The sequence below is a fragment of the Nesoenas mayeri genome, assembly GCF_963082525.1.
Source record: "Nesoenas mayeri genome assembly, chromosome: 1".
Taxonomy (NCBI): domain Eukaryota; kingdom Metazoa; phylum Chordata; class Aves; order Columbiformes; family Columbidae; genus Nesoenas; species Nesoenas mayeri.
In genome coordinates this window covers 187,382,988-187,409,825 of record NC_137541.1, presented here as the reverse complement: position 1 = coordinate 187,409,825, position 26,838 = coordinate 187,382,988, and the positions used below count along the sequence as shown (strand labels likewise).

The window sequence follows — 26,838 nt, the reverse complement described above, 5'->3', positions numbered from 1 at the left end:
CTTCACAAAACCCGAGAAGCTGGCATTTTATTCTAGCAGTGGCAACAATGATTCATGTGATTGATTCTGCACAAGTGATAGAGACGTATGTGGACTAGGTAGGAGAAAAAAGCCTGAGAAATCAAACCGAAGATGATGCTTTTTGAGAATTTATTCCAACACTTCAATGTATAGAAAACTGAGGTAACCCTAGAAAGAACAAAACTCAATATTGCAGAAAGAGTAAGAAAAATCACCAGTGAAATCATATGTGAAAGTACAACCATACACCGTTCATTCTTTACATCTGTTCATATTTGTACAGGTTTCCAAAAGAAAGATTGGCTTAGTTTGTTGGCAATCCACAACTGTTTTGAAAGCACCACTGAAACCTGTGCACTCTAACAGAGAAAGACGTCACTAAGAAAGACACCAGACCCTTCCCTCCCTCTCTGATCTTGTTTGAGGGCTGACAACTTCAAACTGGCATTGCTAACGCACAGGCCCCCAATGTACATTTGGTCTCATTTTTGTATGCTCTGAATTAGCTTTCCATACTCTTTCACTACAAATTTGGAGATGCCAAGGACTCCTAGCCTTGAGCATGCACTATTATTTAGTACATACGAACCAAAGATATTTATAAAAGACAAGATTTTAAAACAAAATGTGCTTTTTCTTGGACCTTCTATAGTCTGAAGTTGATATGCAGTTTCACCTCAGACAAAATATTTCAGCCTCAGACAAAAACATTTGGAATGTCAAGAGACTACTGCAAGTTCTTAGAACAGCCTTATGAATATTACTGTTACAACTCAGTAAAACCCATTAATGTTTCCCATAACATTGAATCCAAACATACATCAGCATGAACCATGATTGATCATACCAAGTTGCAATGTGTCCATCTGTTTCCAGATACTAAAGGAACAAATGGTTGTGGTCACTCACAACACAATATTGCACAATGTAGAACAGAGTGCCTCTTTTTAATATTTATAAGAAAATTCCAAATTTATGATGAGACAAAAGCAGATATATTTATTTGAGTGAATTTATAAGACATGTTAACGTTACTTTTAAAAATAAAAACTGATTACTAGATAAGAAAATCGTTTTGGAAATGTGTTGGCTTTTCAAAACTTCATACAAATTCCCTGCTGACAATCTTATAAAACATATACATGCTGCAAAAATGAAACATACAACAAAAGCAATGACGAATTACCTCAGCTTTCATCACCACTTCACTTGATTGAAACTGTTCTCATGTTCCATTAAGTATAATGATATATTTGGAAAATGTAAATAACCTAATTACATTTTCTTGTTTCAAGCTGCCAGGCACCAGTCATATATCGCAGTCGTATAAAAAGAAGATCCCTGCCCATCTGCAGCCAGCTCCAAAAGGGAACTAACTTAGAACCTGTGATTAATGGAGAAGAAAATCAGAAGGACGTTGTTAGAAAAAATGAGCATGGGCAAGACACACATTTAAGTAGTCACGAACCTCTGCATTCTCAGCACATTCAGCCCCACAACCTAGACCTGAGCACTAATAAACATTTCTACTGCGAAAGTTATTGCTTTACAGTAATTACATTATACCGTAAGTGGGAGATTCTAATTTGTAAGCAGCACAGTAATTCCATGTATGTCAGAAGATGGAATGGAACGGAACAGGACAGGACAGAAAGGACCGAACCGAACCGAACCGAATAGAATAGAATAATTTCAGTTGGAAGGGACCTACAATAATCATCTAGGCCAACTGCCTGACCAATTCAGGGCTGACTAAAAGTTAAAGGAAAGTTAAAGTGCATAGCCTTCTCTGCGACAAGGTTTTGTTCAAGTAAATAGGGACCTAAACACCAATAAGTAAGCAAATGATTTCGTAGTGACTTTGAAGAAGAGGACCACCACCATCTGTCTTACAGCAATAATATGAATGTGCCAGTCTTTAGGCAAGGCAGGGAACCCACACTATGAAACCAAGCCCTCTTCCATCTTTGCTATCATTTGTATTAGCTGCAAAATGCATGTGGAACTGCATTGAAAGAAAACATGTCTTTTCTAGTAAAGTTGTTTTAAGATGTTCTCTACTTGCTTGCACCCTTTGTCATCATTGCAGTTCATTATATTTTCTGTTGTCAAGGGGTTGTGCTGAGAAGAGATTCAGATAAAAAAAATCCAACAAACAAAAAAAAACCCCAAACCAACTCCCCCACCAAAAAAAAAAAAGGAAAAAATAAGGAACTGTATTCGCTGGGACAGAGGAAGTGAGCAGAAGCAGAACCTCTTGGCTGGCTCTGCCATGAAGAAATATGTATGGAGCTATACCTTCCAGTAACCCAGTAACAGAGACCTCCCCACAGGTCTGAAAGAACATCTTAAGAAGAGAGGGTGCCCTAGAGGAGGCCTTAATAGGCGGGCTAAGAATTTTGGAAGGCAAGACACAGCAGAGTTGAATCGATAAACAATGATGGCCAGACTTTTTGTACAGTGTTTTTATTAACACATTACAGGACATGCCAAAGTAGTGCTCTGTCCTAGCAGTGTAACTACCTACTTCTGTGTGCAGTTGGAGTGCAGAGTTTCTCTCCCTTGCTACCCCTTCACCTACTCTTCCTGTACCATGTCAGCAGAAGGCTGGAGAGGACATGAAATTCAAAATTTGTACGGAAAGAAGGCTGTGTGTTATCAAAACTGGGTAAAATACGGAAAGATCCTTGGATACTTTATTCTGCATTGACACATAAGGAATATTACAAGAATATAAACAATTTCCATACCTTCAATTTCAGTCCAGTTGACAGCAACTTCTGCTATAGGTATCCTAAAGCACTGAGCTATATATAGAAGTTCCACATCAAACGCCCTGAAGTAGAAAAAGAAATAGCAAACACAGTCACACTTATTTCCAGAATAAAGATGGTGGCACTGTTAATTAAATTCCTTGCCTGATTTAAGGAGGTTTGTGTTCAGTTATGAAGTCGATTCTAATGCTCTACAGGTCAGATGCGCATGAAAAGGAAATTAATGTCCCTGACTAAGCAACTCAGAACACAGCCAATACACAGATAACAATCACAGAATCATAGAAGCATTTGGTTGGAAAAGACCAAGATTGTAATGCTCATGTAGAAATCAGCATATGAAACTACCAGTACCTACTATTGACAAGGGCGAGTGCAAATCATAATTATGAAGGTTCTGGTGATTTTGGTTAAATTTCTTAGATATATTGTTCGCTAGGTCTTTTTTTCCCTATCTTTGCCGTCTCCAAATGCCAACAGGGGTGTTCTTGTTTCTTAAATGAGTTCTATTAATTGGAATTTAAGCCATCCCCCACCCCTAAACCTTAAAAAAATAATAGTCTGTATGGAAAAATGGTCAACATTATCCATATTTGATTTCTACTAGACTCAGTGTATATTCAAACACAGAGGATTTTTTTTTCTTTTTTTTTCTTTTTTTTTTTTTCCCCAGGGAACTAAACCTTCAACGTTAAGGGAATGGAAACGTTTTGGCCAAGCTGTTGGTAAGGTTTCCAGTTTGAAGTCAATGGAAGAGATGCTCCAAACCAGCTTACATAGGTCTTGAATATGCGTCTGTGAGGCAGTCAAGTACAATTCAATTCTTTTCTCTCAGTAACTTCATAAGTTTAGAATCTCCTTAAAATCTCATTGCTAAGTCCAAGACAGTTTTCTTTTGAAATGAAAACAAAACCAAACAAAACACCAAAACTTTTGCCACTGGAGAGAGATGTATGCAATAAAAATAACATTATTTGTTCATGCTTCAAGGGTTACTTGAATTCAAGTAATTGGTAATCCCTTTTAACAGTACAGAAAGGGTAGGAAGGGACAGACAGGTGATCAAGAGGAGGCAAAAAGACATACGTGAGCAGGTGGCTAGCCAAGTTCAGCTGTTAATTCCTTCTGCTTCAAGCCATTCTCTCCTTTAAAGCAGCACAGGGCATTACTGCAAAACTACTAATGATTAAACAACAGAAGTCCACTTTGAAATGCTCACTTTGATCTGACACATACATGTAGGTTCCCACTGAAGTACGGACCACAACACGCTGGCATGCTGGTGAAATCATTACCAAACATGCATCAACCTGAGCTCACGCTGTACATATGTGTGTGTTACAGGACAGCGACTGATATCCCTCTGGATAGCAGTAAAACATGCAAAGGAAGTATAAACAGAGGTTATCTACGGAGACTACAGTTATTTTGTATAGAGAATTTAGAACAGCTTTGTAAATCTGACTTTGATTAGGACATAGGTCTTTTAATCGTCATAAAAAAGTTACAGGATGTAGTTTTTTTACCTCAGTGAACTGATTCTGCTCCAAGCAGCCTTGCCATTTCACTCTCTTCCTTTGTGCTGGTTTGATTTAACCAACATAATTTTCCAGGAGGTAACTTAATTTTCTTGTTGATATTTGGCATGGGCCTTTGTTTTGAATGTAGTAAAAGAGTAAGAAGATAACACTCTAGGATGGAGTTAACGTTTTCTTCCAGTAACTCTCCAATGTTTGGGACTTGGCATGATAGAATGTAAGAGCTCACTGACATTGATATTTATTGATTGGTAAGCCAAGGTCATCCCTCAATTTCCCATCTTCTGCAAGTAAGCAGACGTGTAATGTGAAGAGGAGAGGATCCAGGACAGATGACTCAAGTTGGCCAACCCACGTATTCGATACGACGAATGGCACATTCCACATTTAAGCGGGAAGTTGCTGGGAACAGCCCTCTTTCCTCCATGGCTGCTATCCTTGGGGGGGTCCTGCTCTCATTGCTGCTCCCAGGGGCTAGTTCCAGAACCTTCCTTGTGCCCAGCTGTTGCTCTCCACATCTCCACTGAACTCGCTGTGCTCGCAGTGTCCGTTTTCTGGCGTTCATTGCTGGGAGCATGTGTTCTAATGCCTAAGTATTGGTTTTATGTCATTTTTATTATTATTTTATTAAATCTGTTTCTTTTTCAACCCAGGAATCTATCCTCCTCTTTCCCTTCTTTCCCTCCAGAGAAGGGAAGGTGAGTGAGCAGCTGTTTTGCTGTTTAGCTCCTGGCCCAGCACTAACTGGCAACATCTTGAAATGCGGGTTGAATATTATTTTATTAATTATGCCATGGTCTCTTCTACTGAAGTTGTATTATTTATTTTTTGCTGACATTTTATATTTGTAAGCCAAAACTCCCATGTATTCACCTTTGAATGTTTATGAGTCATGTATATTAAGACTAAACCTAATTTTGTAATAGTTACTACTTAACTGACTAAAAATCTTAAGAGACGCAGAATAATTGTCTGATGAATTATACCATATGAGCTGCTCTAAAAATATTACTACATAAAGTAGTAGCTTAGTGAGCTAATAGTTACTTGCACCAATTTCTAGTGGACAAGCAATTACTGGAATGTCAGCATATACATCACAGTACAAAAGCACTAAATAGGTGAACTACAGTGCTCAAAGTAAAAGATTAAAAGCACAGGACTTACTTAATCAGGTTGAACACTAATATTGTTACATATGGTTGCCATTTGTGCAAAAGTGGACATACCATGAAATTAAAAATGTCCTATTCAAAGCTGAAATGAGAATGACTTCTGTAGGAACCGCTGGGATATCTTTTTTCTTCCCCTGTTCCCCACCACCTTTCAGTACACCTCATATGCATACTAAAATAGTTAATGGGGGAATATAGAATCATAGTATAGTTTGGGTTGGAAGGGACCTTCAAAGGTCATCTAGTCCAACCCCCACTGCAATAAGCAGGGACATCTTCACCCAGATCAGGTTGCTCAGAGCCCTGTCCAGCCTGGCCTGGGATGTCTCCAGGGATGTGGCATCTACCACCGATCTGGCCAACTTGGGCCAGTGTCCTACCACCCTCATTATAAAAAGTATCTTTCTCATGTCTAGCCTGAATCTTCCCTGTTGTAGTTTAAAACTTTCTCCTTGTCCTATTGTAACAGACCCTGCTAAAAAGTCTGTCCCCATCTTTCTTATAGGACCTTTGAAGTACCAAAAGGTCACAATAAGATCTCCCCAGAGCCTTCTCTTCTCCAGGCTGAACAACCCCAACTCTCTCAGCTTTTCCCCATAGAAGAGGTGTTTGGAGAGGGGTTCCAACCCTCTGATCATTTTCATGGCCCTACTCTGGACCTGGTCTAACAGGTCCATGTAGATCGCAGTGTACTCAACACACTGATAGTATTTCACCCATACTGCAGATCACCAGATGCAGATGGTACAACAGAAGAACCACACAGAAGGTTCTATAGTCCGGATTTAAGTGTGGGTATGTGAGCTGGAGCTGACCCTAGAGGAGATCAAAGCAACACCAGTGGATGAGTTGATGAGTGCAACATGTGTTCTGATATGAAACCATTTGTGTCTAGTTACCGTGTGACAGAATTGCCCTTAGAAATAGCAGAGAGTTATTCACACCGTCTGCTTCACCGGATCCCGCTGTGGCGAGTGGAAGTAGGAGCCTCTGGGGAGGAGGGACACAGCTCGGAACACCGAGGTTTGGCTCCAGCCTGACTGAATTCAGGCTCCAATGTAAGTGACCAAACTTAAGACACCCAAACAACTTCCCCATCTATGTTTAATACTGGCTCCATTAAGTGTTAATTAACATAAACATGAAGTGTAAAATACAGGAACAGAAAAACTTTTCCACGTGACTTTTGTTTAAGTTACAGTTTAAGACGATGCTGACTAAAATTCAGTTGAACACCAAGTTCATAGGTGTTCAACTGAATTCAACCCTTTTAAACTGACCTCTTAAAATGCTTCAGTTTATAAAATATCTATCCTGCAAAATTATTCTGCATTTTAATACTGCAGTAGGACTCTCATCTTACTGCTCCAATATTAAGTGTTTCAAATATCAAAATTAGGCCTTCAGTTCACAGAATGTTAGGGATTGGAAGTGACCTCAAAAGATCATCTAGTCCAATCCCCCTGCTGGAGCAGGAACACCTAGGTGAGGTTACACAGGAATGTGTCCAGGCGGGTTTTGAATGCCTCCAGAGAAGGAGACTCCACAACCTCCCTGGGCAGCCTGTTCCAGGGCTCTGGCACCCTTACTGAGAAGAAGTTTCTTCTCAAATTTAAGTGGAACCTCCTGTGTTCCAGTTTGTACGCATTTCCCCTTGTCCTATCATTGGTTGTCACCGAGAAGAGCCTGGCTCCATCCTTGTGACACTCACCCTTTACATATTTATAAACATTAGTGAGGTCACCCTTCAGTCTCCTCCAAGCTCAAGAGACCCAGCTCCCTCAGCCTTTCCTCATAAGGGAGATGCGCCACTCCCTTAATCATCTGTGTGGCTTTAACAGTTATATTGTTTTAACTGGAATTTAGGGCTTCTCTACACCCAAGATTTGTTGTGTGTAAATACCAAGTAAACTCTTAATGGACAGAGAAAACTTTCTATGGCCAAAGAAGTCTAAGAATGAAACAAGATGTCAAGAGGATTAGACCGCCAGTCCTGCTCTCGCTGTACCGGGGCTTTTGAAAGTCCACATATGTCTGCCAGGAACAGGATTTTTTTTAAAGACAAACCAAACATAGCTATAACAGCAAAATACTTTTGTGTTCATTAGACATTCATAAACAATTCTTGTCATGTGCAAAACCAGGAAAAAACAATTCCAATGCTCGTGTTGGTCTACAATGCCAAAGAAGTGGAAAAAAATCCCTGTAGCAACAGGAATACTTATTTTTCTGTAATTTTTATGTAGAGACTCATATTTAGAGATTAGTGACAAACTGGAGAAACAAACATTAATTTTTTATATTGAGCTTTTGAGTTTTAAATGTGAAACAGCATGCCTTGTTCAGTGCACAAGGTAATTTTTATAGACAAAAGTAATAGCATCAATTTGATCTAATCACTGATCTGCCAAGTTGCTTAATCTAATTTTAAATTGCCACTTCACAAAAGTACGTCAATCAAGCCTGGACTAGAACTATATTTTGAATTTCCCTGGTTTTTTTAACCAATATTCCAGGTAGGACAGTAACTGCTGCCACATCTAGTTATCCTTGGTAAGGAAAGACATTTTCTGGCTGGAAGAAAATCAGTGATTTTTTGGGTAGTCACAAGAAATCAATGGCCAAATTTAGGATAGGAAAATTCTGCCAGTTGAGACCACTTCATTTTCCAATTTTCCTCCTGTGCATTAAAATTTAACATAAAACAGTTACATCTCTCAGGTCAAGACTGTAGATGCAGAACTAGAGCTTCTTTTCAAGTCTGAAAGCGGGTAATTCCAACTGTCTCTATTATGTTTTAAAAATATCCCCTTTAATTTTCTTTTAAGTTTTAATTTAAAAAATGTGCTCCATCCATTTCTGAAAAATAATTAGTGGTGTAATCAGATTCAGAACCTAAAATGCAAAGCATATGTTCTGTGTTCAAAAGGTTGCTCTCATTTCAAACTAATGTCAAAACTTTGCTATTTAGAAAGTAAATTTCAAGAATGTTTGGTTTATATTCATATGTTGACAGCTGGTTCTTGAAAGGGCACTTAAACAAAAAAGTCAATGAGAACACTCTCAAAAAAAGACAGTTTAGGATGTGGGCACGATTTCTTATTATCAAATATATAACCAGTTTGCAATACCTACTGATGCTTTCTAAACTTCGGAGTTAGATGAATAAAGTATTACAGGAAATATCTTGGTTTCTCTTTAAAAAGTGTTAATGATCCTTATCACCATACTGATAAAACAGTATTTCTCAGTTTGATTTTAAGATTTTCTAAATATAAGCATCTATAAATCAAATTCAGCACAGCAAGAAGAAAACTGCGGTCTCAGTTTTCTAGTATTTTTAACATTAAAGAGATGATACTCAATTCAATGCCAACTGGAATAGAAAGAGCATGAAGTAAGCAGAAAAAAGTGAATTCTAAGCAATTAGTTTTTCATTCTTAATGCAGCTGATACAGGTTATTTCCTTGTGATTAAACTAATAATGAAACTGTCAAAGATGCACATAAGATCATTTAAAGGAAGATCTTTAAATTTGCCCCCTGCTTTTCCTATGAAAGGCGAACATGGAAACACAAGGCTCCATTTTATATGTGGTGCGGGCAAAACCCTGAAAACACTTTTTTGGTGTCTCTGATAGCTCTTAAAGTATGGAAATAGAAATCTGTCAGCCTGCCTGACCTAGCAGCAGAATAGCCATGTTGTTTACATCAACATCTTACCAGAGTGTAAGATGCTCAGCTTCTGAGAAAGACAGTGTCCCTAACACTCGCTCTTTGAGTGAGGCATGTTACCAGCCTGCTGAGAGAAACAGAAATAAAACCTGTATCACTGCTCTGCCTTTTGGAGCAGTATTGACCATTTCCAGCACTTCAGGGCAGTGTCCTATTGTCCCGTGCTAATTCAGCACTGGTGCTCTCTTGCAAAGACTTTACTCGATTCCTTTATCCAAAGGGAAGAATTCTCCAGGCTTTTTCTCTCCAGAAACAACTGGCACTGCTGGCATAGCACAGAAACTGAACTGCATTTGATACAAAATTGCTTCAGTAGTTCTTCTTCGAACTTACTACTTTCAGGATTTACTGAGTCGTTTATCCTTTCAATGCAGCTGAGGCACCACCAACCTGACACGTTTTTCCCTACAAATTACTACACTGCAAGTCGAATCTACCCGGCTGAACTTCAGCCATATACAGCCGAGATAACACCTTCTGTACAAATTGCCTAGAGTCCATTTACAGTCGAGGGCAAGAAACAGGTATTTGTCAGCTGCACTTTACCTGGCGTATTTTAGAGGCCTATATTAGGATGAAATGAATTACATCCTAAAATTGTTTCTTCCGTTGTCTAAGAAGGGAAGCTAGATGACAAGTAGATGCACTCTAGATGTGATGAAGAAAATCCTGTTCCTTGTGTGTGCATATTTACATTCCAGCTGAGCAGTAAGCTTGACAGTTCAGCGTAGGAATTATTAGATAGCCAATTTTATAGCAATTTTATATTAACATGAGTAAATGTGTTATGTATTAATGTTTTGTCTAAATATTTATTATGTTCTCCTGTAAGAACTCATTTAACACTGTAATACCTCAAAATATCTGAGCCTGACAAAACTTGAACAGACAGGACAGATTAAGTTTCTGCAGAAACCCAATCATGTTCATTATCTTCAGCTGCTCACAACAAGCTCCAGTTCAGCAGTGGGGGAGGCCTCAACAGACCCCATGCCAAGCGTGCTGGCTCTCAGACAGCTTTTATCCTATTAAATGCTGCTTGGTTTTTTGGATATTCCCCAGCACTCACCTCCATTGTCACCAGAATATCTGAGCACTGACCATATTGAACTGAATTCTTCTTTTAATATGTAGTAGAACTGCACTTCGCTAATGGGATTTTAATATTCAAAAGAAATCAAATAAATTTCTTCATATGTCAAATAGCCCCAATGCAGTGATGTAGAGGAGGTAATAGAGCCTAGTGCCCAGTATCAAGATGGTGGTTTCTCTGCAACCCCCTGCTGATGGTATCAGTATGAGTGAGTTCTTCTGTGACGCAGTTAGTGACTCGTTGTTCTGGGTGAGCAGAAATATAACTCTGACTGCTGTTTCTTCCTCTTACACCTTTGTACTCATGATATGTACAGAACCTTCACGGCACAATGTCTAATCAGTTTTTATTTTCCTTTTTACAGACATGCTATGCAATGCAAAGATATTACGGGCCAGTTTTGCTTAAAATAAGTAGTTTCCATTACTAGGCCATGTCAGATTCTTACATTAATGAATACAAAAGAGTCCAATGTATGGTTCTGTGAGATCCATGTTTGATGTCCCCATATAATTTTCAAGTGCAATTATCCCAACTGTATGAACAACATAGAAATTTCACTTATGACTATCATTTCTTCACTATAGCCACTTTCCCCACATGCTCATACCTCCCCATCTCCCAGTTTATTTCCAGATCTTATAAATACCAACTGGGAAAGGGACAGTACTCTGTTTTGTGCACTGACATGTCACCTTCCAGTTACACATGCTGAATGGCTACCTGTGAAGGTGCTAAGTAACTTTTGAGTCTTACTGTAGTTTTTTTCTTCAGCAGTGGCAATAATCTGAGATTCTCTCCTCTCTGGGGGTTTCAGTTTCCACAAAACTTGCCAAAGCTTTTATCTTGAAATCTCTACTGTTTTGTCAGATTCGGTTTAAATTAGCCAATAAGTATGAAAATGAGGGCAGGGAAGCACAGACACTGCTGAAGGACTGAAGAGGATAAAAACAGACAACATATTGTCTGCTTTGGCAGAAAATTAAACCAAATAAAAGAAACCCTATTGCTTTTTTTAGGCAAATTTGTGACTTGGGAGTATCTGAAAGCTGTTTATTTGAAGAATTTGAGTTATTCTTTTCTTGACAAAGAAACAAACACTCTTCGTCACTAACCAGTACATTTCAGATAAATCAGAAAACACTCACAGGATTAGTTTATGGATTACTGTAAATAAATGAGCAAGAAGAGAAGGCTTATTTTATAGCAGCACATATAGGCACAATGAATTAACACACCAAGACATGAAGATCTGGTGTGCTCCACACCAGCAATATAACTACTAAAAAATAAGTTAGCAATATCCCTTTTTTGTTGCCTCCGTTCCTGGATAATGGGGTACAGCACAATTATTTTTACTCTTTCATTCCTTTGTTGCCAGAGAATCTGAGTGGCAGAAGAAAGCTTGTTTAGATTTTTTTTTAACAAAAACCAGAACACTTTACATAATATGTTTGACCAATAAGCGCAATTATATTAAAAAATTTCAATTTAAAATAGTATATTATTGAAGACTGCATTTTTACAGGTTAAACTGATTATCCTCATTCACTTCTTTCCATATTTCTTCTTGAAGCAGTTAATTTGTAAAGTGAAGTTAAACAGGGAGATTCTGAGCTGTGCACTTCTGGGCCTCACATCCAGGTTTAACCATGTACTTAGGAAACATGACATTCACAGAACTTTATAGATCAAGTTTGGTTTTGGAGGTAGCAGCACAAATCATATGTCCGGCTCAGCTACATTTTTCTTCAGGGCAATAAGCAAAAAACTCAGCTAGGAAAGTGATTTTCTGAATGCTGACCACCCACAATTCCAGATTCAATTCAACAGAGACTCTGCATTCCACACTGGATTTGTGCACCCAAACACTACCTTTGCAACCCCACTCTGGAGGAACAATATAGCTCAACTACCACTACCAAAGCTCAACCTAAAAGTAGGTGTATTGGGATTGACTAGGACTGTAGGATTGCACACAGTTTTGTATGGGAATGTTGTTCATGAATTCTGTTCCATGTTAGCAGTAGCCCATTAGATTTTCTTGGATGAAGACAATAGTTTCAAAAGATTTGATTACACGTAGTCAAGCCATCCTTTTTAGCAACAGTTGTGGTTAAGAAATTGATAGAAATTATGGTATTTGTGTGAAAAGAGTTTTGGTCCCATAACAGTAGTCACAACTGTATCACTCTCTCAAGGGAACTGTTTTAGCTAAATGATAACAAAAGAGAGCTCTGAAGTAATTTAAAGACTATGCATCATTTTCTGCTGTCTTAAATTAATAAGATCTATCAGTAGTCCTCTCATGAAATTCTCTAGCAAGAAAATAAGCAAAGAGTAGGCATTTCCTTGCACTTGGAGCCTTCAGCAATTACAAACATCAAATATGGAGTTTAGGTAAAGTGTTCTGGTTAAACAGCACTGAATTATGGAGGTTATGATGCATAAAAACAGACTGATAAAAGTTTTGAATAGGATTAATAACTCTTCAGCTTTCCTTATAGTAATAAGAGCTGCTCTCTATTTCTTATTCTGCTTGCATGGCTCACATCTGTAAAAGGAGACAGGACTCTCAGAAACAGCAAGTGGATTAAAACACAATGAAAAAATTTACTTCGGAAATGCTTTTAGAGGTGAAGAGAGAAGAGTTATTGGGATTTTCGTTTTGTTTACTCCCCTCTCCTAATCAATTACCAGTTGCTCCGACAAAGCAAAACCAAAATGTCCTACTTAGTATTACACATTTCTATACCACCTGACAAAGTAAAATGGATTTGCCGGGAGTTAATAGTTGCCACCTAGAATCTCAGCAACGTAGTCTTAAAATCCTTCCTACAATTTATGTTGGGTGTTATTTTAAAATCCCAGCCTAGTAGGCCCATCTGTTCCCCTTCTACCTATCATCATTAAAAGAAAATTAAATACCCAACTATTTCCTAAAGTATATCTTAATAATAGAATGGAATTCCTAGCAATCACCAGGATATTTTCGCATAACAAGAAACCTAAAGTGCCATGCAGGTTGTAATGTAGTTGGTTACACTGAGCAGCTAGGATTCATACACAGACATCACATGTTTCACAGTAGCTGCAATACTGAAATTACTTTTTCAAAACCGTGTTCAATTAGGAAAAAAATCAACAACAACAACAAAAAAGAAAGAATTTACCAGCGTTCTATATGAAGAGTTGAGAAAGTCCGCAAGGCAGCTTCTCTGGTTAAAAGTTTAAATCCACACTGTGTGTCCCTGATCTCTTTGACACAGAGAAACCACACAAGGAAGTGGAACCCGTACATAAGAAGAGTTCGGAAGTAAGAGCGCTGTGGATAAAAGGCAAGAAGTTAGATGGTTTCATTTAAGTTATGAGTAAAGTGTTTGAACAGAGCTGGCTTACAGGACAACAATCCTGTTTCGTGATAACTTTCAAAGTTTGTCAACTGTTTTTGTTTTGCACTGGAATGAAACCAGAACTTTTTAATTGTTACAGTGAAACAAAATTACAGCTGAAAAGACTTGCCAATCATGCGCATGGTTAGGACACCAGCCTAGGATATGAGAAGTCAAAGTTATTTTTTCTGCTTTTCCTAATTCAGAGCAGCTTTTCTTTCTGGATAATGCCTTAAAAGTGGAGCAGGAACCTGCAAGTGGATTTCAATTCATGAGTGGGACAGCCATAGTATCTTCTGCATGGTTGTCTGGGAATTCTCCCAGGAAAAGCGGAGTGAAGGAGGAGGGGGATGCCATGTTACATGCTCTATTCCACTGTACACTTACAAGCTATTTTTTCCTTCTGTCTGGTCCTCTAATTTTCCTAGAAGTTGGTTAAACAGGTCAAATAAATTCAAAAGTTACAAGGAAAAAACAATTGAGAACAAGCCAGCAGGGTTCTGGATGCTACTATGACACTTTTTTAAAAAGTTTTATGTTATTAGAAGACAAACAAATAGGAGCATCTCTTGTTGTTTGCCACCCACTTCTTTCATTCAAGGCTGAGTCATCTCCAGAGCCTGCACATAGCATGTTAAGGTGCTTAAGGGAATGCAATTAGAGAATGCACTTTTTTGTAGCATATGATGGACCAAGTGAAAACAGGACTGAAGTAACAGCTGCTGTGCAATATAATATTTCATTTTATTTATCCAGCAATGTTACATAGTCAACTCTTTTGCTCTTTTGCTTTCACAAATGTATTTTATGCTTCTGGTAAATGTTCCCCCAGCCTAATCTTTGGTTATACTTTTGTTCCTCCATTCTCTGTTGGACTTTGAAGGAAATATAGTTAACAAAGATGAGGAGAAAGCTGAGGTACTTAATACCTACTTTGCCTCAGTTTTTACCAGAAAGACAGGTGGCCCTCAGGACAACTGGCCTCTGGAGGTGGTTGACAGAGATAGGAAGCCAAATAGGCCTCTTGTATTCCAGAAGGAAATAGCTGGTGACTTACTGAGCCATCTGGATCCTCACAAGTCTATGGGACCAGACGGGATCCATCCTAGGGTGATGAGGGAGCTAGCAGAAGAACTTGCCAAGCCGCTATCCCTCATCTTCCAATAGTCCTGGCTCACTGGGGAGGTCCCATATGATTGGAAATTGGCAAATGTTACCCCAATCCACAAAAAGGGCTGCAAAGCTGACCCTGGCAACTACAGGCCTGTCAGCCTGACCTTGGTGCTTGGCAGGGTTATGGAGCAGATCATCCTGAACGCAATCACACAGCACCTTCAGGATGGACAAGGATCAGATCCAGCCAGCATGGGTTTAGGAGGGGCAGGTCCTGTCTGACCAACCTGATCTCCTTTTACGATCAGGTGACTCACCTGGTGGATGAGGGGAAAGCTGTGGATGTGGTCTATCTGGACTTCAGCAAGGCCTTTGACACTGTCTCCCATAATATACTCCTGCAAAAGCTGGTAGCCCGTGGCTTGGACAAGTGCACTCTACGCTGGGTTAAGAAGTGCCTGGAGGGCCGGGCCCAGAGTGCTGGTGAATGGGGCTGCATCCAGCTGGCGGCCAGTCACTAGTGGTGTCCCCCATGGGTCAGTGTTGGGTCCAGTCCTGTTTAACATCTTTATTGACGATTTAGATGAGGGGATTGAGACGATCATCAGCAAATTTGCTGATGACACCAAGTTGGGAGGGAGTGTCGACCTGCTGGAAGGCAGGAGGGCTCTGCAGAGAGATCTGGATAGACTGGAAAAATGGGCTGATTCCAATGGGATGAAGTTCAATAAGGCCAAGTGCCGGGTGCTGCACTTTGGCCACAACAACCCCCTGCAGCACTACAGGCTGGGCGCAGAGTGGCTGGAGAGCAGTCAGGCAGAAAGGGACCTGGGGGTACTAATTGACAGGAAGCTCAACATGAGCCATCAGTGTGCCCAGGTGGCCAAGAAGGCCAATGGTATCCTGTCCTGTATCAAAAATAGCGTGGTCAGCAGGACAAGGGAAGTGATCCTTCCCCTGTACTCTGCATTGGTGAGGCCACATCTGGAGTATGGTGTTCAGTTCTGGGCCCCTCAGTTCAGGAAAGACATTGAAGTGCTGGAGCGGGTCCAGAGAAGAGCAACACAACTGGTGAAGGGACTTGAACATAAGACCTATGGGGAGAGGCTGAGGGAGCTGGGGTTGTTTAGTCTGGAGAAGAGGAGGCTTAGAGGTGACCTCATCACTCTCTATAACTACCTGAAGGGAAGTTATAGCCAGGTGGGGATTGGTCTCTTCTCCCAGGCAGTCAGCAACAGGACAAGGGGGCATGGGCTTAAACTCTGCCAGGGGAAATTTAGGCTGGATATTAGAAAGAAATTCTTTCCAGAGAGAGTGGTCAGGCATTGGAACGGCCTGCCCAGGGAGGTGGTGGACTCGCCGTCCCTGGAGGTTTTTAAAGTGAGGTTGGACATGGCACTTAGTGCCATGATCTAGCAAACAGACTAGAGTTGGACCAAGGGTTGGACTCGATGATCTCTGAGGTCTTTTCCAACCCAGTCGATTCTGTGATTCTGTGATCTTGTTATATAATAGCTTTTGGCTTAAGGAAATTCAAATCAATAGCTTGTGCCTCTCAGCTAAGTGCTCTAGCCCTAGATGAATGGTGGATCTGGTGTGGATTCTTTAGCTCTTTTGGTGAAGGTGAACCACCATGTGACCAAGAACACAAGGCTACTAGTCCCAAAAGGGAAGCTCTGAGAGGCTGCATGATTGTTGGCCAATGCAACCATGCACTTACTTTGCAAAAAGGAGTTCTTTGGTTATGTTCATCACTTCCAGAACTATTTATTCATGTCATACTAGGGATTCATTAAAGTACATTAACAATTCTGGAGGCAGAACAGAATTCTTGATGTCTTGAGGCTGAATTTAAGTGTGAAATTCTGGTCTTAATAATAAATCCCATACAGCTGCTTCTCATAGCTTCATTCTACTGTTTTAGATGCCATTAAGCCCTGAGAGAAATCCCAACTTCTCAAAAATTGTTCTGCATTTTTTTTATACCTATTGCACTACATAACAGTCTCTTCCCAGTGTGGTAAATGCAGCCTTTCCTTTCCAGTCTAGGGACAGTGGGGTGATGAGATGGGCTACAGATTTCAAGCTGAGCAGTACTATGTAATCAGTTGGTGAATCCCTTATCAGAAAGTTAGAAATATGGGGGGAGACAGGAATAAAGGGATGGACACACTCATCCTAAAAATTGTACTTCTACATTAAAGTCCTGTTCCAACTCCTCTCTCTCATGTAGCAGGACCTTCAAAGGTGAAAAGAAATATGAAGGGACTAAAGAAAATTTTTACCTTTGGTACCTTACCGCACCATGAAACATTTTTTCTGGGCTCCAATTTATCAGCTACATGGTCTCCATGTAGCAGCAACGTTTCAAGAATACACTGGCTGCACAGCTGACAAATAACTGCAAATAGTATATTCTGTGCTACAAGCACTCAAGTACCATGTTGAACATTTATCCTAATTTCTGATAATGATGAAAGTTTTGGATTATTTTTTTTTTGAGGATGCTAACATATACACAGCAGTATTTACAACAACTCTTTCCAATGAACCACTCCAATATTGCCTGAGAAACCAGAAGAAAAAATTAAAGATCTACCTGGGGCTGAACATTACCAGTATAAGTTCTTTTGAACTTTTTAAACTATTTTAGTAGTTGTGTATACATTTTAGAATAAATTCAAATATCAAACATCAGCATAAACAAAGCTTACTCTTGAGAATGTTCAACATGATGAGCACATCCAATGATGCTGAAAAAATTAGTCCAGCAATGCGTCTGTGCAATACAAGTTCCATGCCTGTGCTTTGTCAAATACTGTCTGCCAAGACATCAGAAAACCAGATGCAAGATAAGACTGTGCGCCTATGCATCACTGTTTATTTCACAAGAGCCACACACAGAACAGTACTGCCTGTGTGTTCAAATCTCAAAAAATGTACTATGAGTAATAGAGAAAAATTACAGTACTTTCCCACGACTTGAGATACTCTTCAAACAGTTTGCCTCTAATTATCCCTAACTCATTTTAAATAGGTCTCAATGTCTGCAGATCAAGCTCCTGCACTGGGAGAGAATCAATGAAGATAAACTCAACAGTTGCCTTCCACTCCAGGACTGGGTACTAGTGACAAATTCTGTCAGGGATCAGAGGCTCTCCTTGTAAGATGTTCTCAACTAGAAAAATCAAATCCATAAATCGGAACACTAACTGAAACCAGTTCAAAGTCCCTGATATCTAGAACACATCCTTTGCATACAATTGTGCATATGCATACACTTACGACAGGCTTTTCCTATTTTTTAGGTTCCTTTCTTTTACAAATATTGATTATTTAACTGTAAAATCTGTAGGGCATAATCAAATAATTCAAGTGTTTGAATATTAGTACACAGCAGAAAAGAGAAACAAACCTTCGCTATTGAGTCCTTCTCCAGGTGAGCTCTAGAACCACAGGAAATAGCCATCTGGTTCTGCAGAAGAATACAAATTACAGAGTTATTACTTAGACTAATATTTTCTGGATCAGTGGAATCTTCTGTTGAGAACTGTATAACAAAAACTTCAAAGCAGTGTATTTTTCTGCTTCCTATAGTTGCATTCTCACTACTGATACATTCTGAGGTTAGAAACCAGTCTTTTCTACAATTAACAGATCATATAAAGTTTATTACATTTTGTATATGGTGCATACAAATTACTGCAATTTATTCAGGTCTGGTTTAGCTTACATTGTTCCTCTGAGGTATGCATACTGTAGAGGTGTTAAACAGTCCAGATATGCATTCAGCATTCCTAGGCACTTAATGATATAATGTATGTTTTCCCAAAATTGTAGAAGCAATAACAGAATAAAGTACTTGATTGACTAATGTACCTTCAAACAAATAAAATGCCACAGTACCAGCCAAAATTATAACCTCAAATCAAATCAAAACAGAAGATTTAAAATTATCCTCATGTTACTACTCCTCACACAAAATCTCTCAAATCTGCTCTATTTGAGAGTGTGGAACTGATGCTGGAGAACCAGCAGCTGCTGTGGCCCTGGTAGCAGAGACTGCTGGGAAACATCGCCGCTCGGCGGCTCACGAGCTTGCAGTCCTGCACTCCCACTTCTGGTACTCTGGTAGAACAGCTACAAGCACCTCACACATCTGCATTTGAGCAGAAAATAAACCTCAGTCCTTTCAAGTCAAGCACGCAAACGAGAATGACTATTCAAGGAGGAGGTCTTGTTCCACAGGTTTTTGAATCTGTATTTACAATAAAAGTTCTTGCAAATACTGTCATTAAACTAACAGCTCTGAGAAAAGAGAACCTCTATAAAATAGGGTGAAATTAAGATGCAACCTTAAAGGTACATAGGATGACATCAGATAAAAAGAGAATACAAAGCAGTTAACAAAGAAAAAAATTGGTTTTTAACTGAGTAGGCAACACATGGTATTTATACAGAGTAGAGAAACTTCAAAGGAAGAATGGTGAGTAGAACATTATGTACTGCATTGAAATGGGCACAGTGAATGCAAAGGAGGCAAGAACTCTGTGGAAACTACCTCTTAGCAGCCCATTCTTGCAACTTCACACCTCAGTCTTCAGGCTTACACACAGATCTTCAACTGGATCTCAGAGAACTCAGGTTGAAGAGAATTATAAACATCAATCTGTATGCAGATGTATTAAACTAAAACCACAAAAATTCATACTCACTGGCCATGGCTGAAGATTTTCTAGACCTTCTTCTACTTTTTCAATATCTGCGAATTTTGTAGCTCCATCTGCATCAGCCATAAGAATTTTTTTCCCCCGGGAAATAAAGACACCCTGCAATCAATAGAATCAACAAAGATCAACACCTCTAAAATTGTTTTTTGTCATAAGTTAGCTGCAAGACACTGCCAAGACCTAGTGTAGTAGCTAGAACAGTGGTAACCCAGATTCAACACAAGGAGTGAGTCCTAATGTTCTGCTACTAGCAACAATTAATCAATTTATATTATAATAACATCTAGAGACTTCGCAAACTGACTAGCATCCCGCAATGACAGACAGTGCATGGACATGAAAGGTTAACAATTCCTCTCCACAGAAGCTTGCAAACTAGAAGCTTTACAAACCAAAATCATGAGAGGCAACAAGTTGCTACAGTCAGCTATATAGGGGAGCACAAAGAAGCTGCAACGAGCAGCTGCCACTGCACTGGATGGCTCTGCTTTGTCATTTGAGCTATGGAAAGGAGGATGCAGTGCTATTTTTTCCTAACACTGTTTCAAGAGAATCCATGAGATAATTTTAAATTAGTTTTGAGAAATAAGTCTTAAGTCACAATATCACTGCAAAATGTTTGTGATGCACCTGTTGTCACAGCTTGTTTTGCCTTATTCTTGGTCAGAGATATTTGATGATTTTTTAAGATATCCAGAGAGGAAAACAATTAGCAGTGGGTTTGCCAAACATACTGTCACAACCAGGCATGTGTGATTTTGGAAAAACCTGTCCAGTAATAGTATACACACCCACTCTGCACTCTGCAGTGCAAAATTGCATCACACAGAGAATCGTTCTCTTCATCTTGGAATAACTTAAAAACTATATCCCTCCACACTTTCTAATTTAATGTTTTCTCCATTCACTATAGTTATTTGTGGATCATACAAAAATTAAATTGACATATTAAAGACAGAGCTTAAAATAAAGATACAGTCACTAATAATCTGTAAACGATAGCACTCTTTCACATAAAAGGTATGATTAATCTTAAAAAAATGTTCCATTTAAATGCCCAACAGCCATTTTTAGAACATAATGATTTTATGATAATATCTATGTGCAAGTTAATATGTGAAAGCATAAATTATGCTGGTTCTACTGTCGAATGTAGGTGATAGGAGCAGGCGTCAGTAAACACAAACTTTGCTGGATGAGAGTGTTTTGTCATTAGCCATTTTTAAAACTACAACTATGACCTGGAAAGCAATGTTTGCAAATTTAGCTCTGTTTTCTCTACAAAAGCTTTACTTCAATCTGTAAAGGTTTTTTTCTGGTTGGTTGGTCTTTAAAAATGCAAGCCTATTTCTAAGTGAAACTAACAGGAACATGAAATCCAAGTCTAAAATTTTTTCCTTTTGAATTCTCAGAGAAAAAGATTATTTGTTATTGAACTTCCTGGCAAGAAAATAGTGTTTCCAAGATCTAAAAATATGCTTGTTTTGAAAAAGTTTTTGCCTTAATTTATAGGATCTGTACTCAGTTTTCTGATGATCATTTTGTTAATGTATTAAATTCAAAATGTCAATCAGCACAGCTCCATCTTCTGCATATTTGGGCACAGGTAGTTCAGACAGAGAAGGAGATGAAAGTATCAATTACCATCCTGACTGCTCCTCCTTTCCCTCGATTTTTTACCAAAGAAAGCACTCGCACCTTGTCGCTTCCAAATTTCTTGCAGTACTTCATAGCAACCTGATAGACACACAAAAAACCAGCATAAAACAAAACCAGAAACCAAGGTAGAAATTTACATTTGCTCACCCTTTTTAAAAAAAAAAAAAAATTAACAGCACAGAGCTATAACCACTTCAGTCGGCACAAATACATTGCCAGTGTTTGCTGGAGTCTGTTTGGGAAAACAAAAACCAGTTCACAGCCAGCACAAGAAGATTGAAGAAGCTAGTTGTGTTCAAAAAGAACAGGATATTCCCCTAAGCAATTCTAAACCCCATTCACCCAAGTCCAAAAAACTCAATACTAATATAATTTATACCGTACTATTAGGTTGGTCCAAAAGAAATTGCAGTTTTTGCATTGTTGAAATTTGCTGTTTGATATTGGAATACATTCTTAAATAAATGTGGTTATGCTATACATAATTTTAATGTGCTTTTCTCACTTTGTTTTTTTTGCTGCAGATTTATTACTTGCTGTTTATTTTATATTTATTTTAGACTATGGAAATCATGTTAGACAAAAAGCAAATTTGCGTGATTTTCTTATTCGAGTTCAAAATGAGTCATAAAGCAGCAGAGAGAACTCGCAACATCAACAATGCATTTGGCCCAGGAACTTCTAAGGAACCTACAGTGCAGTGGTGGTTCAAGAAGTTTCACAAAGGGGACAAGATCCTTGGAGACGAGAAGCATAGGGGCCAGCAAGTGGAAGACAATGACCAGTTGAGAGCAATCATCGAACCTGATCATCTTACAACTACAAGAGAAGCTGCCGAAGAATTTAATGTTGACCATTCTATGGTTGGTTGGCATTTGAAGCAAATTGGAAAGGTGAAAAAGCTCAATAAGTGGGTGCCTCTTGAGCTGATCAAAAATAAAAAAAAACATTGTTTTGAAGTGTCCTCTTATTCTACACAACAACAATGAACCATTTCTCAACTGGATTGTGATATGTGATGAAACATGGATTTTATACGACAATTGATGATGACCAGCTCAGTGGTTGGACTGAAAAGAACCTTCAAAGCACTTCCCAAAGCCAAACTTGCACCCAAAAAGGTCACAGTCACTGTCTGGTGGTCTGCTGCCACTCTGATCCACTACAGCTTTCTGAATTCCAGCAAAACCATTCCATCTGTGACGTATGCTTAGCAAATCGATGAGATGCACTGAAAACTGCAATGCCTGCAGCCAGCATTGGTCAACAGAAAGTGCCCAATTCTTCTCTGCAACAACACCCGATTGCACGTCATACAACCAACGCCTGCAAAGTGGAACGAACTGGGCTACGAAGTTTTGCCTCATTTGCCATATTCACTTGACCTCTTGTCAACCCACTACCACTTCTTTAAGCATCTCGAAAACTTCTTGCAGGGAAAACACTTCCACAACCAGCAGGATGCAGAAAATGCTTTCTAAGAGTTGGTTGAATCCCAAAGCATGGATTTGTAGGTTACAGGAATAAACAAACTTATTAATTGTTGGCAAAAATGTATTGATTGTAACAGTTCCTATTTTGATTAATAAAGTAGTGTTTGAGTCTAGTTATAATGATTTAAAATTCATGGTCCAAAACTGCAATTACTTTTGCACCAACCTAATATTATAAACCATTTATACCAACACCATTAGCTAATAAAAAAAAAAATCCACTACTGCTACCTATTTCTCATTTGTCTTGCTGCTGTGTTTTTAAACAAAAGTTCACAGTGATCTAGAATCCCATTCACACTGCAGGTATATGCATTTTTGTGCCATTTTGTGGGGAACAGAATCAGTTTTTTCCTCTATTTTTTTCTAAAGGTTCTATCAAGTCCTTTTAAGTCCAGAGGCCCATGGCGACAGTGTGCTCAGTTAGAAGTGACTCTAGAAGGAAGGCAAAGCAGGCAAAAATATATGCAAGCAATATCTAATGTACAGGCTTAAGGTAAGTAAATGAAAAAGCAGCCCTCATTTTAGTAGCTAACTCAAACATCTTCCAAGCTGCAGTAAAAATCCCTCAAGTTGGCCAGTCTTCCTTTTTATTAACAGTGACAGACACTAAAGTTGAAGCAGAAGAATGCAGAACTATGTGGAAAATCAATGGCAATGACAACAACAGAAAGTATCTAGAAACATGCATTTTAACTGTCAACTACTTCAAGTACCAAAAGGTAAATGCACAACATTGTTATATTTCACAAATGCAGTACAAAAATCCACACACCTCTTTTTCTTACCTGTGTGGTTTCATCTTTACTACCGTCATCAACCACTATGACTTCATAAGTGAAGGAAGGATCTCGTTTCTTGAAAATAAAAACAGAAATAATGTATTTCATTCAATTTTTTAAGTAGGTACCAGGTCTTCCAAACATCAGCACTCTTTTCCCCAGCAGTTTTTAACTCCTTCATGTTTACCAAGAGGCATCAATACGATGAAGTAAATTTGTTAAGATGGCAATTAAAATTAAATAATTTCGCCATCTTTTGTAACTGTTCCATTACTTTGGTTTGTCATAGTTTTCCTCAGCTACCATGTAGAACTGAAAAATTAGTCTAGTTGTAAAAGATGAAAGCTCAAAACAACATCACTGTTAAGAAAATCCAAATAAAACGAAACCCACAAACCTTCACAAGGGGTTTCTTACCCAGAGAACAAATCCTATTGAAGAACAGATCCTTAAAAAACTAGTGGAACAAACTAGGATTTAGTTTGGGAAGTTAAAAGCATGGTTAATCCTTAATCTCTGTCTTGCAGAGACATCACACAAAAATTTTTCATCATACACTAGTAAATTAAATTTTTACTTAATTTAAAAATAACTTCCAGCATCCAGTCTAAAAATAACTGATAAAGAACATAAGCATTACTTCTAAGTGCCTAAGTGACATTGTTTTAATACATACCAAAATAACACAGTGGATAACTGACTTATTACATACATAACACAAAGATGACACATTTTGAGTGTGAAATGAAAATACCTGTCTTTTTTCTAGATAATCCAAAGCTTCATCCATCATAAGAGGCACTAGAGAAAAGGTGGAGGTCAGGTTAGTAGATTATAACAGGCAAAGCACCAAAAAGCACATGTATGAGCAAGCTGAAAACAAGCACAATGCAAAGCTGAGCAAATTCTGTTGTTCATACAACACTAGCTTCAATAAAGGAGCTTAGCACCTGCAACTCTGCGTCCTGTCCTTTCTGAATGCAAAAAAGACAAGGAAAAAAAATCACATGTGTAAGACAGGATAAAAACATTTATTTTAGAGAACCAGCTTTCCATTCTGAAACATGTAATTCTCTACCCAATAACTAAAGGAAAAAGAATCATTCTCCATGACTGACCCGACAAGCCAGTACTGACAATCTCTACCTAAGCACACTGGCAGAGAAGGCAACAAGAGGAATTTCTAACACCAGTCAGTAATGCGCCTTCTACTACTGAGGCTGCTGGCCATGATGCTTCAGCCAACAAACAGACACAACTTTTACAGCTGATTTATCTGCAGATTGGAAAGGCATCCAATATTCAATCTTACGGTTGTCTTCACAGTGTGTGCTCATTCCAGAGCACATCTCATGCGATTATTATACCTCCAAAGAGAGAGACAACTAAATGAAAATCACATGAAGTATATTAAGGCCTTGCTTACCGAAAATGGGTACATGAGAGACAGGAGTGGGGAATGCACTGGACTTGAGAAAGGTCCAGACCTACCTTGTGTCCAGAAACACTTTACTCATCAAAATCTCTCTTAATGGAATCCCAGACAACTCAGTATTTTCACTCACCAAGAAAAGGAATGAAGCGTGCTACCACATCAATCCCAAGCACAGCTTTACGGCTTGATTATTTCTATTGCATCTGAAAGCCTTCAGTTTTTAGTATCAGGTACTTAAATGTATGGTCAAGTCAAAAGTCAAACAGAAACAAATGCAATCATCCTTCTTCTGCTTGTCTGAAGCTGCTGTTGTTCCTTACAGAGCGGGAAGCTCTCAAATAAATTTTAAAAGCCTTTTTTCTACTTCTTCACTTAAAGCATTTACCAGGACAATGAGCGGCCATCCTGCTGGACCTCATTAAAATAGAGAGGATTCTTACAAATGCCTTGTGCTATTTTTAGCAACAGAAATCAAGTTACACAGTGTCTTAATTTCGAAATTCAATGTACTTGGACTGTTTTCTGGCAACTGTGCCCAAAATCAGACACATACTCTGGCCTGCCAGAATCTATGGCTCACATAAAATGACCTTTGCATTATTAGAGTAACAACAGATAGATTTTCTTCTTTTTCCAAAAATAAGAAAAATCTTACACCGGTCTTCCTCATTGTACGAAGGCACAACAACAGAGAGTTCCTTTGTAGGAGGATCATGTATACTTGGTACGGCTTCCTTCATGCCTTCAGCATTTATGAAGAATTTCTCTTCTTCATGTCGATGAAGGGTTGGCATTTTTACGGCAGTTACATGAGCAATCATCATAATCTGTGATGAAAAAGAAAAGAGAAAACTCGCTGAGCATTCTAATAAAGGTTTACCTAGCTGTCGAATGTGCTGTAAGGCACAATCAAGTATTTTTCAGTAATGAGGTGGGTCACTGGTACAGTATCTCATCCCCTGACCAAATGACACAGGACTAGAACCTTCTCATGCCATTTGAATACTCCATTTCACCTGCTCTGACCACTGTCAGCGTCATTGGCTGGTTGCTGTTTCCAGCTGCAAAGCACACAGGTGTCTCTAAGATGTGGTCCAAGCCCCACTGCCCCTTCCCCAGGTCATCTCCACCACACAAGCTGGCGTCGACTCTGGTCCCTGCAGAGCCACCGAAATCAATGACACTACTTGTGACCTGCCAGCCACACATGCTTCCAAAACTGAGGCTCTAATGATCTTAATGCATGGCTAAAACCAATCTGTAGAATGTGTGTCTTCCAGTACTTTCACTCGGGAACACCTCATACGTGGCACTGTTGATGGGCAGCAGAATTTCCCTCTCCAGGTGCCGAACGCCTCAAACTTGCAGGGTGACTGAGTCCCCCAGCAGGGCGCAGGGCTCCCCACTGGTTACCGCGAAAGTGCGTTACTGGAATGTTACAAGAGGTACTACAAGGATGAAACGCGTCGGTTTTATCTCATTCACGAGGTGTTTCACCCCACGCCTTGTGAAAACACGTTCCCGGCACAAACCTGGACACAACCAGCGCCCCGCCAGCTGCCGGCCAGCCCGCCCCTTCCCCGGGCCCGCTGCAGGCCGGGCACCCCCCGGCAAGCCCAGGGCCGCCCAGCGCCCCTGCCCCACACAGCGGGGCGGGAACGGGGCGGCCCCACGTACCGCCCCCGCCCTGGAGCCCCCCGGGCCCGCGGGGACCCCGGCGCGGCTCTCACCAGGACCAGGAGGAGGGCGGCCAGGCCCGCCAGCACCACCGCGGCGCCGGGCAGGGACAGCGGCAGCGCCATAGCCCGCGGCCGGCGGGGAGGCGCCCGATCGCGCAGCGGCAGCGACGCGGAAGCGCTCGCCTCAGCGCCGGCCGCCCAGAGGGGCCGCGCCGCCCGG

The 26,838-nt window shown here is 39.7% G+C and overlaps 1 protein-coding gene across 1 annotated transcript; it reads right to left on the bottom strand.

The window, feature by feature from the left end:
* Positions 1-1,034: 1,034 nt before the first annotated feature.
* ALG5 (ALG5 dolichyl-phosphate beta-glucosyltransferase) lies at positions 1,035-26,741 on the bottom strand (the record flags this gene model as incomplete). Its single annotated transcript, XM_080350717.1, has 10 exons — positions 1,035-1,405; positions 2,772-2,857; positions 13,509-13,660; positions 18,256-18,315; positions 19,556-19,669; positions 21,215-21,307; positions 23,511-23,579; positions 24,259-24,305; positions 25,595-25,766; positions 26,670-26,741. 10 exons carry the CDS (start codon positions 26,739-26,741, stop codon positions 1,293-1,295), a joined length of 978 nt encoding a protein of 325 aa, XP_080206843.1. The 3' UTR covers positions 1,035-1,292.
* Positions 26,742-26,838: the final 97 nt, after the last annotated feature.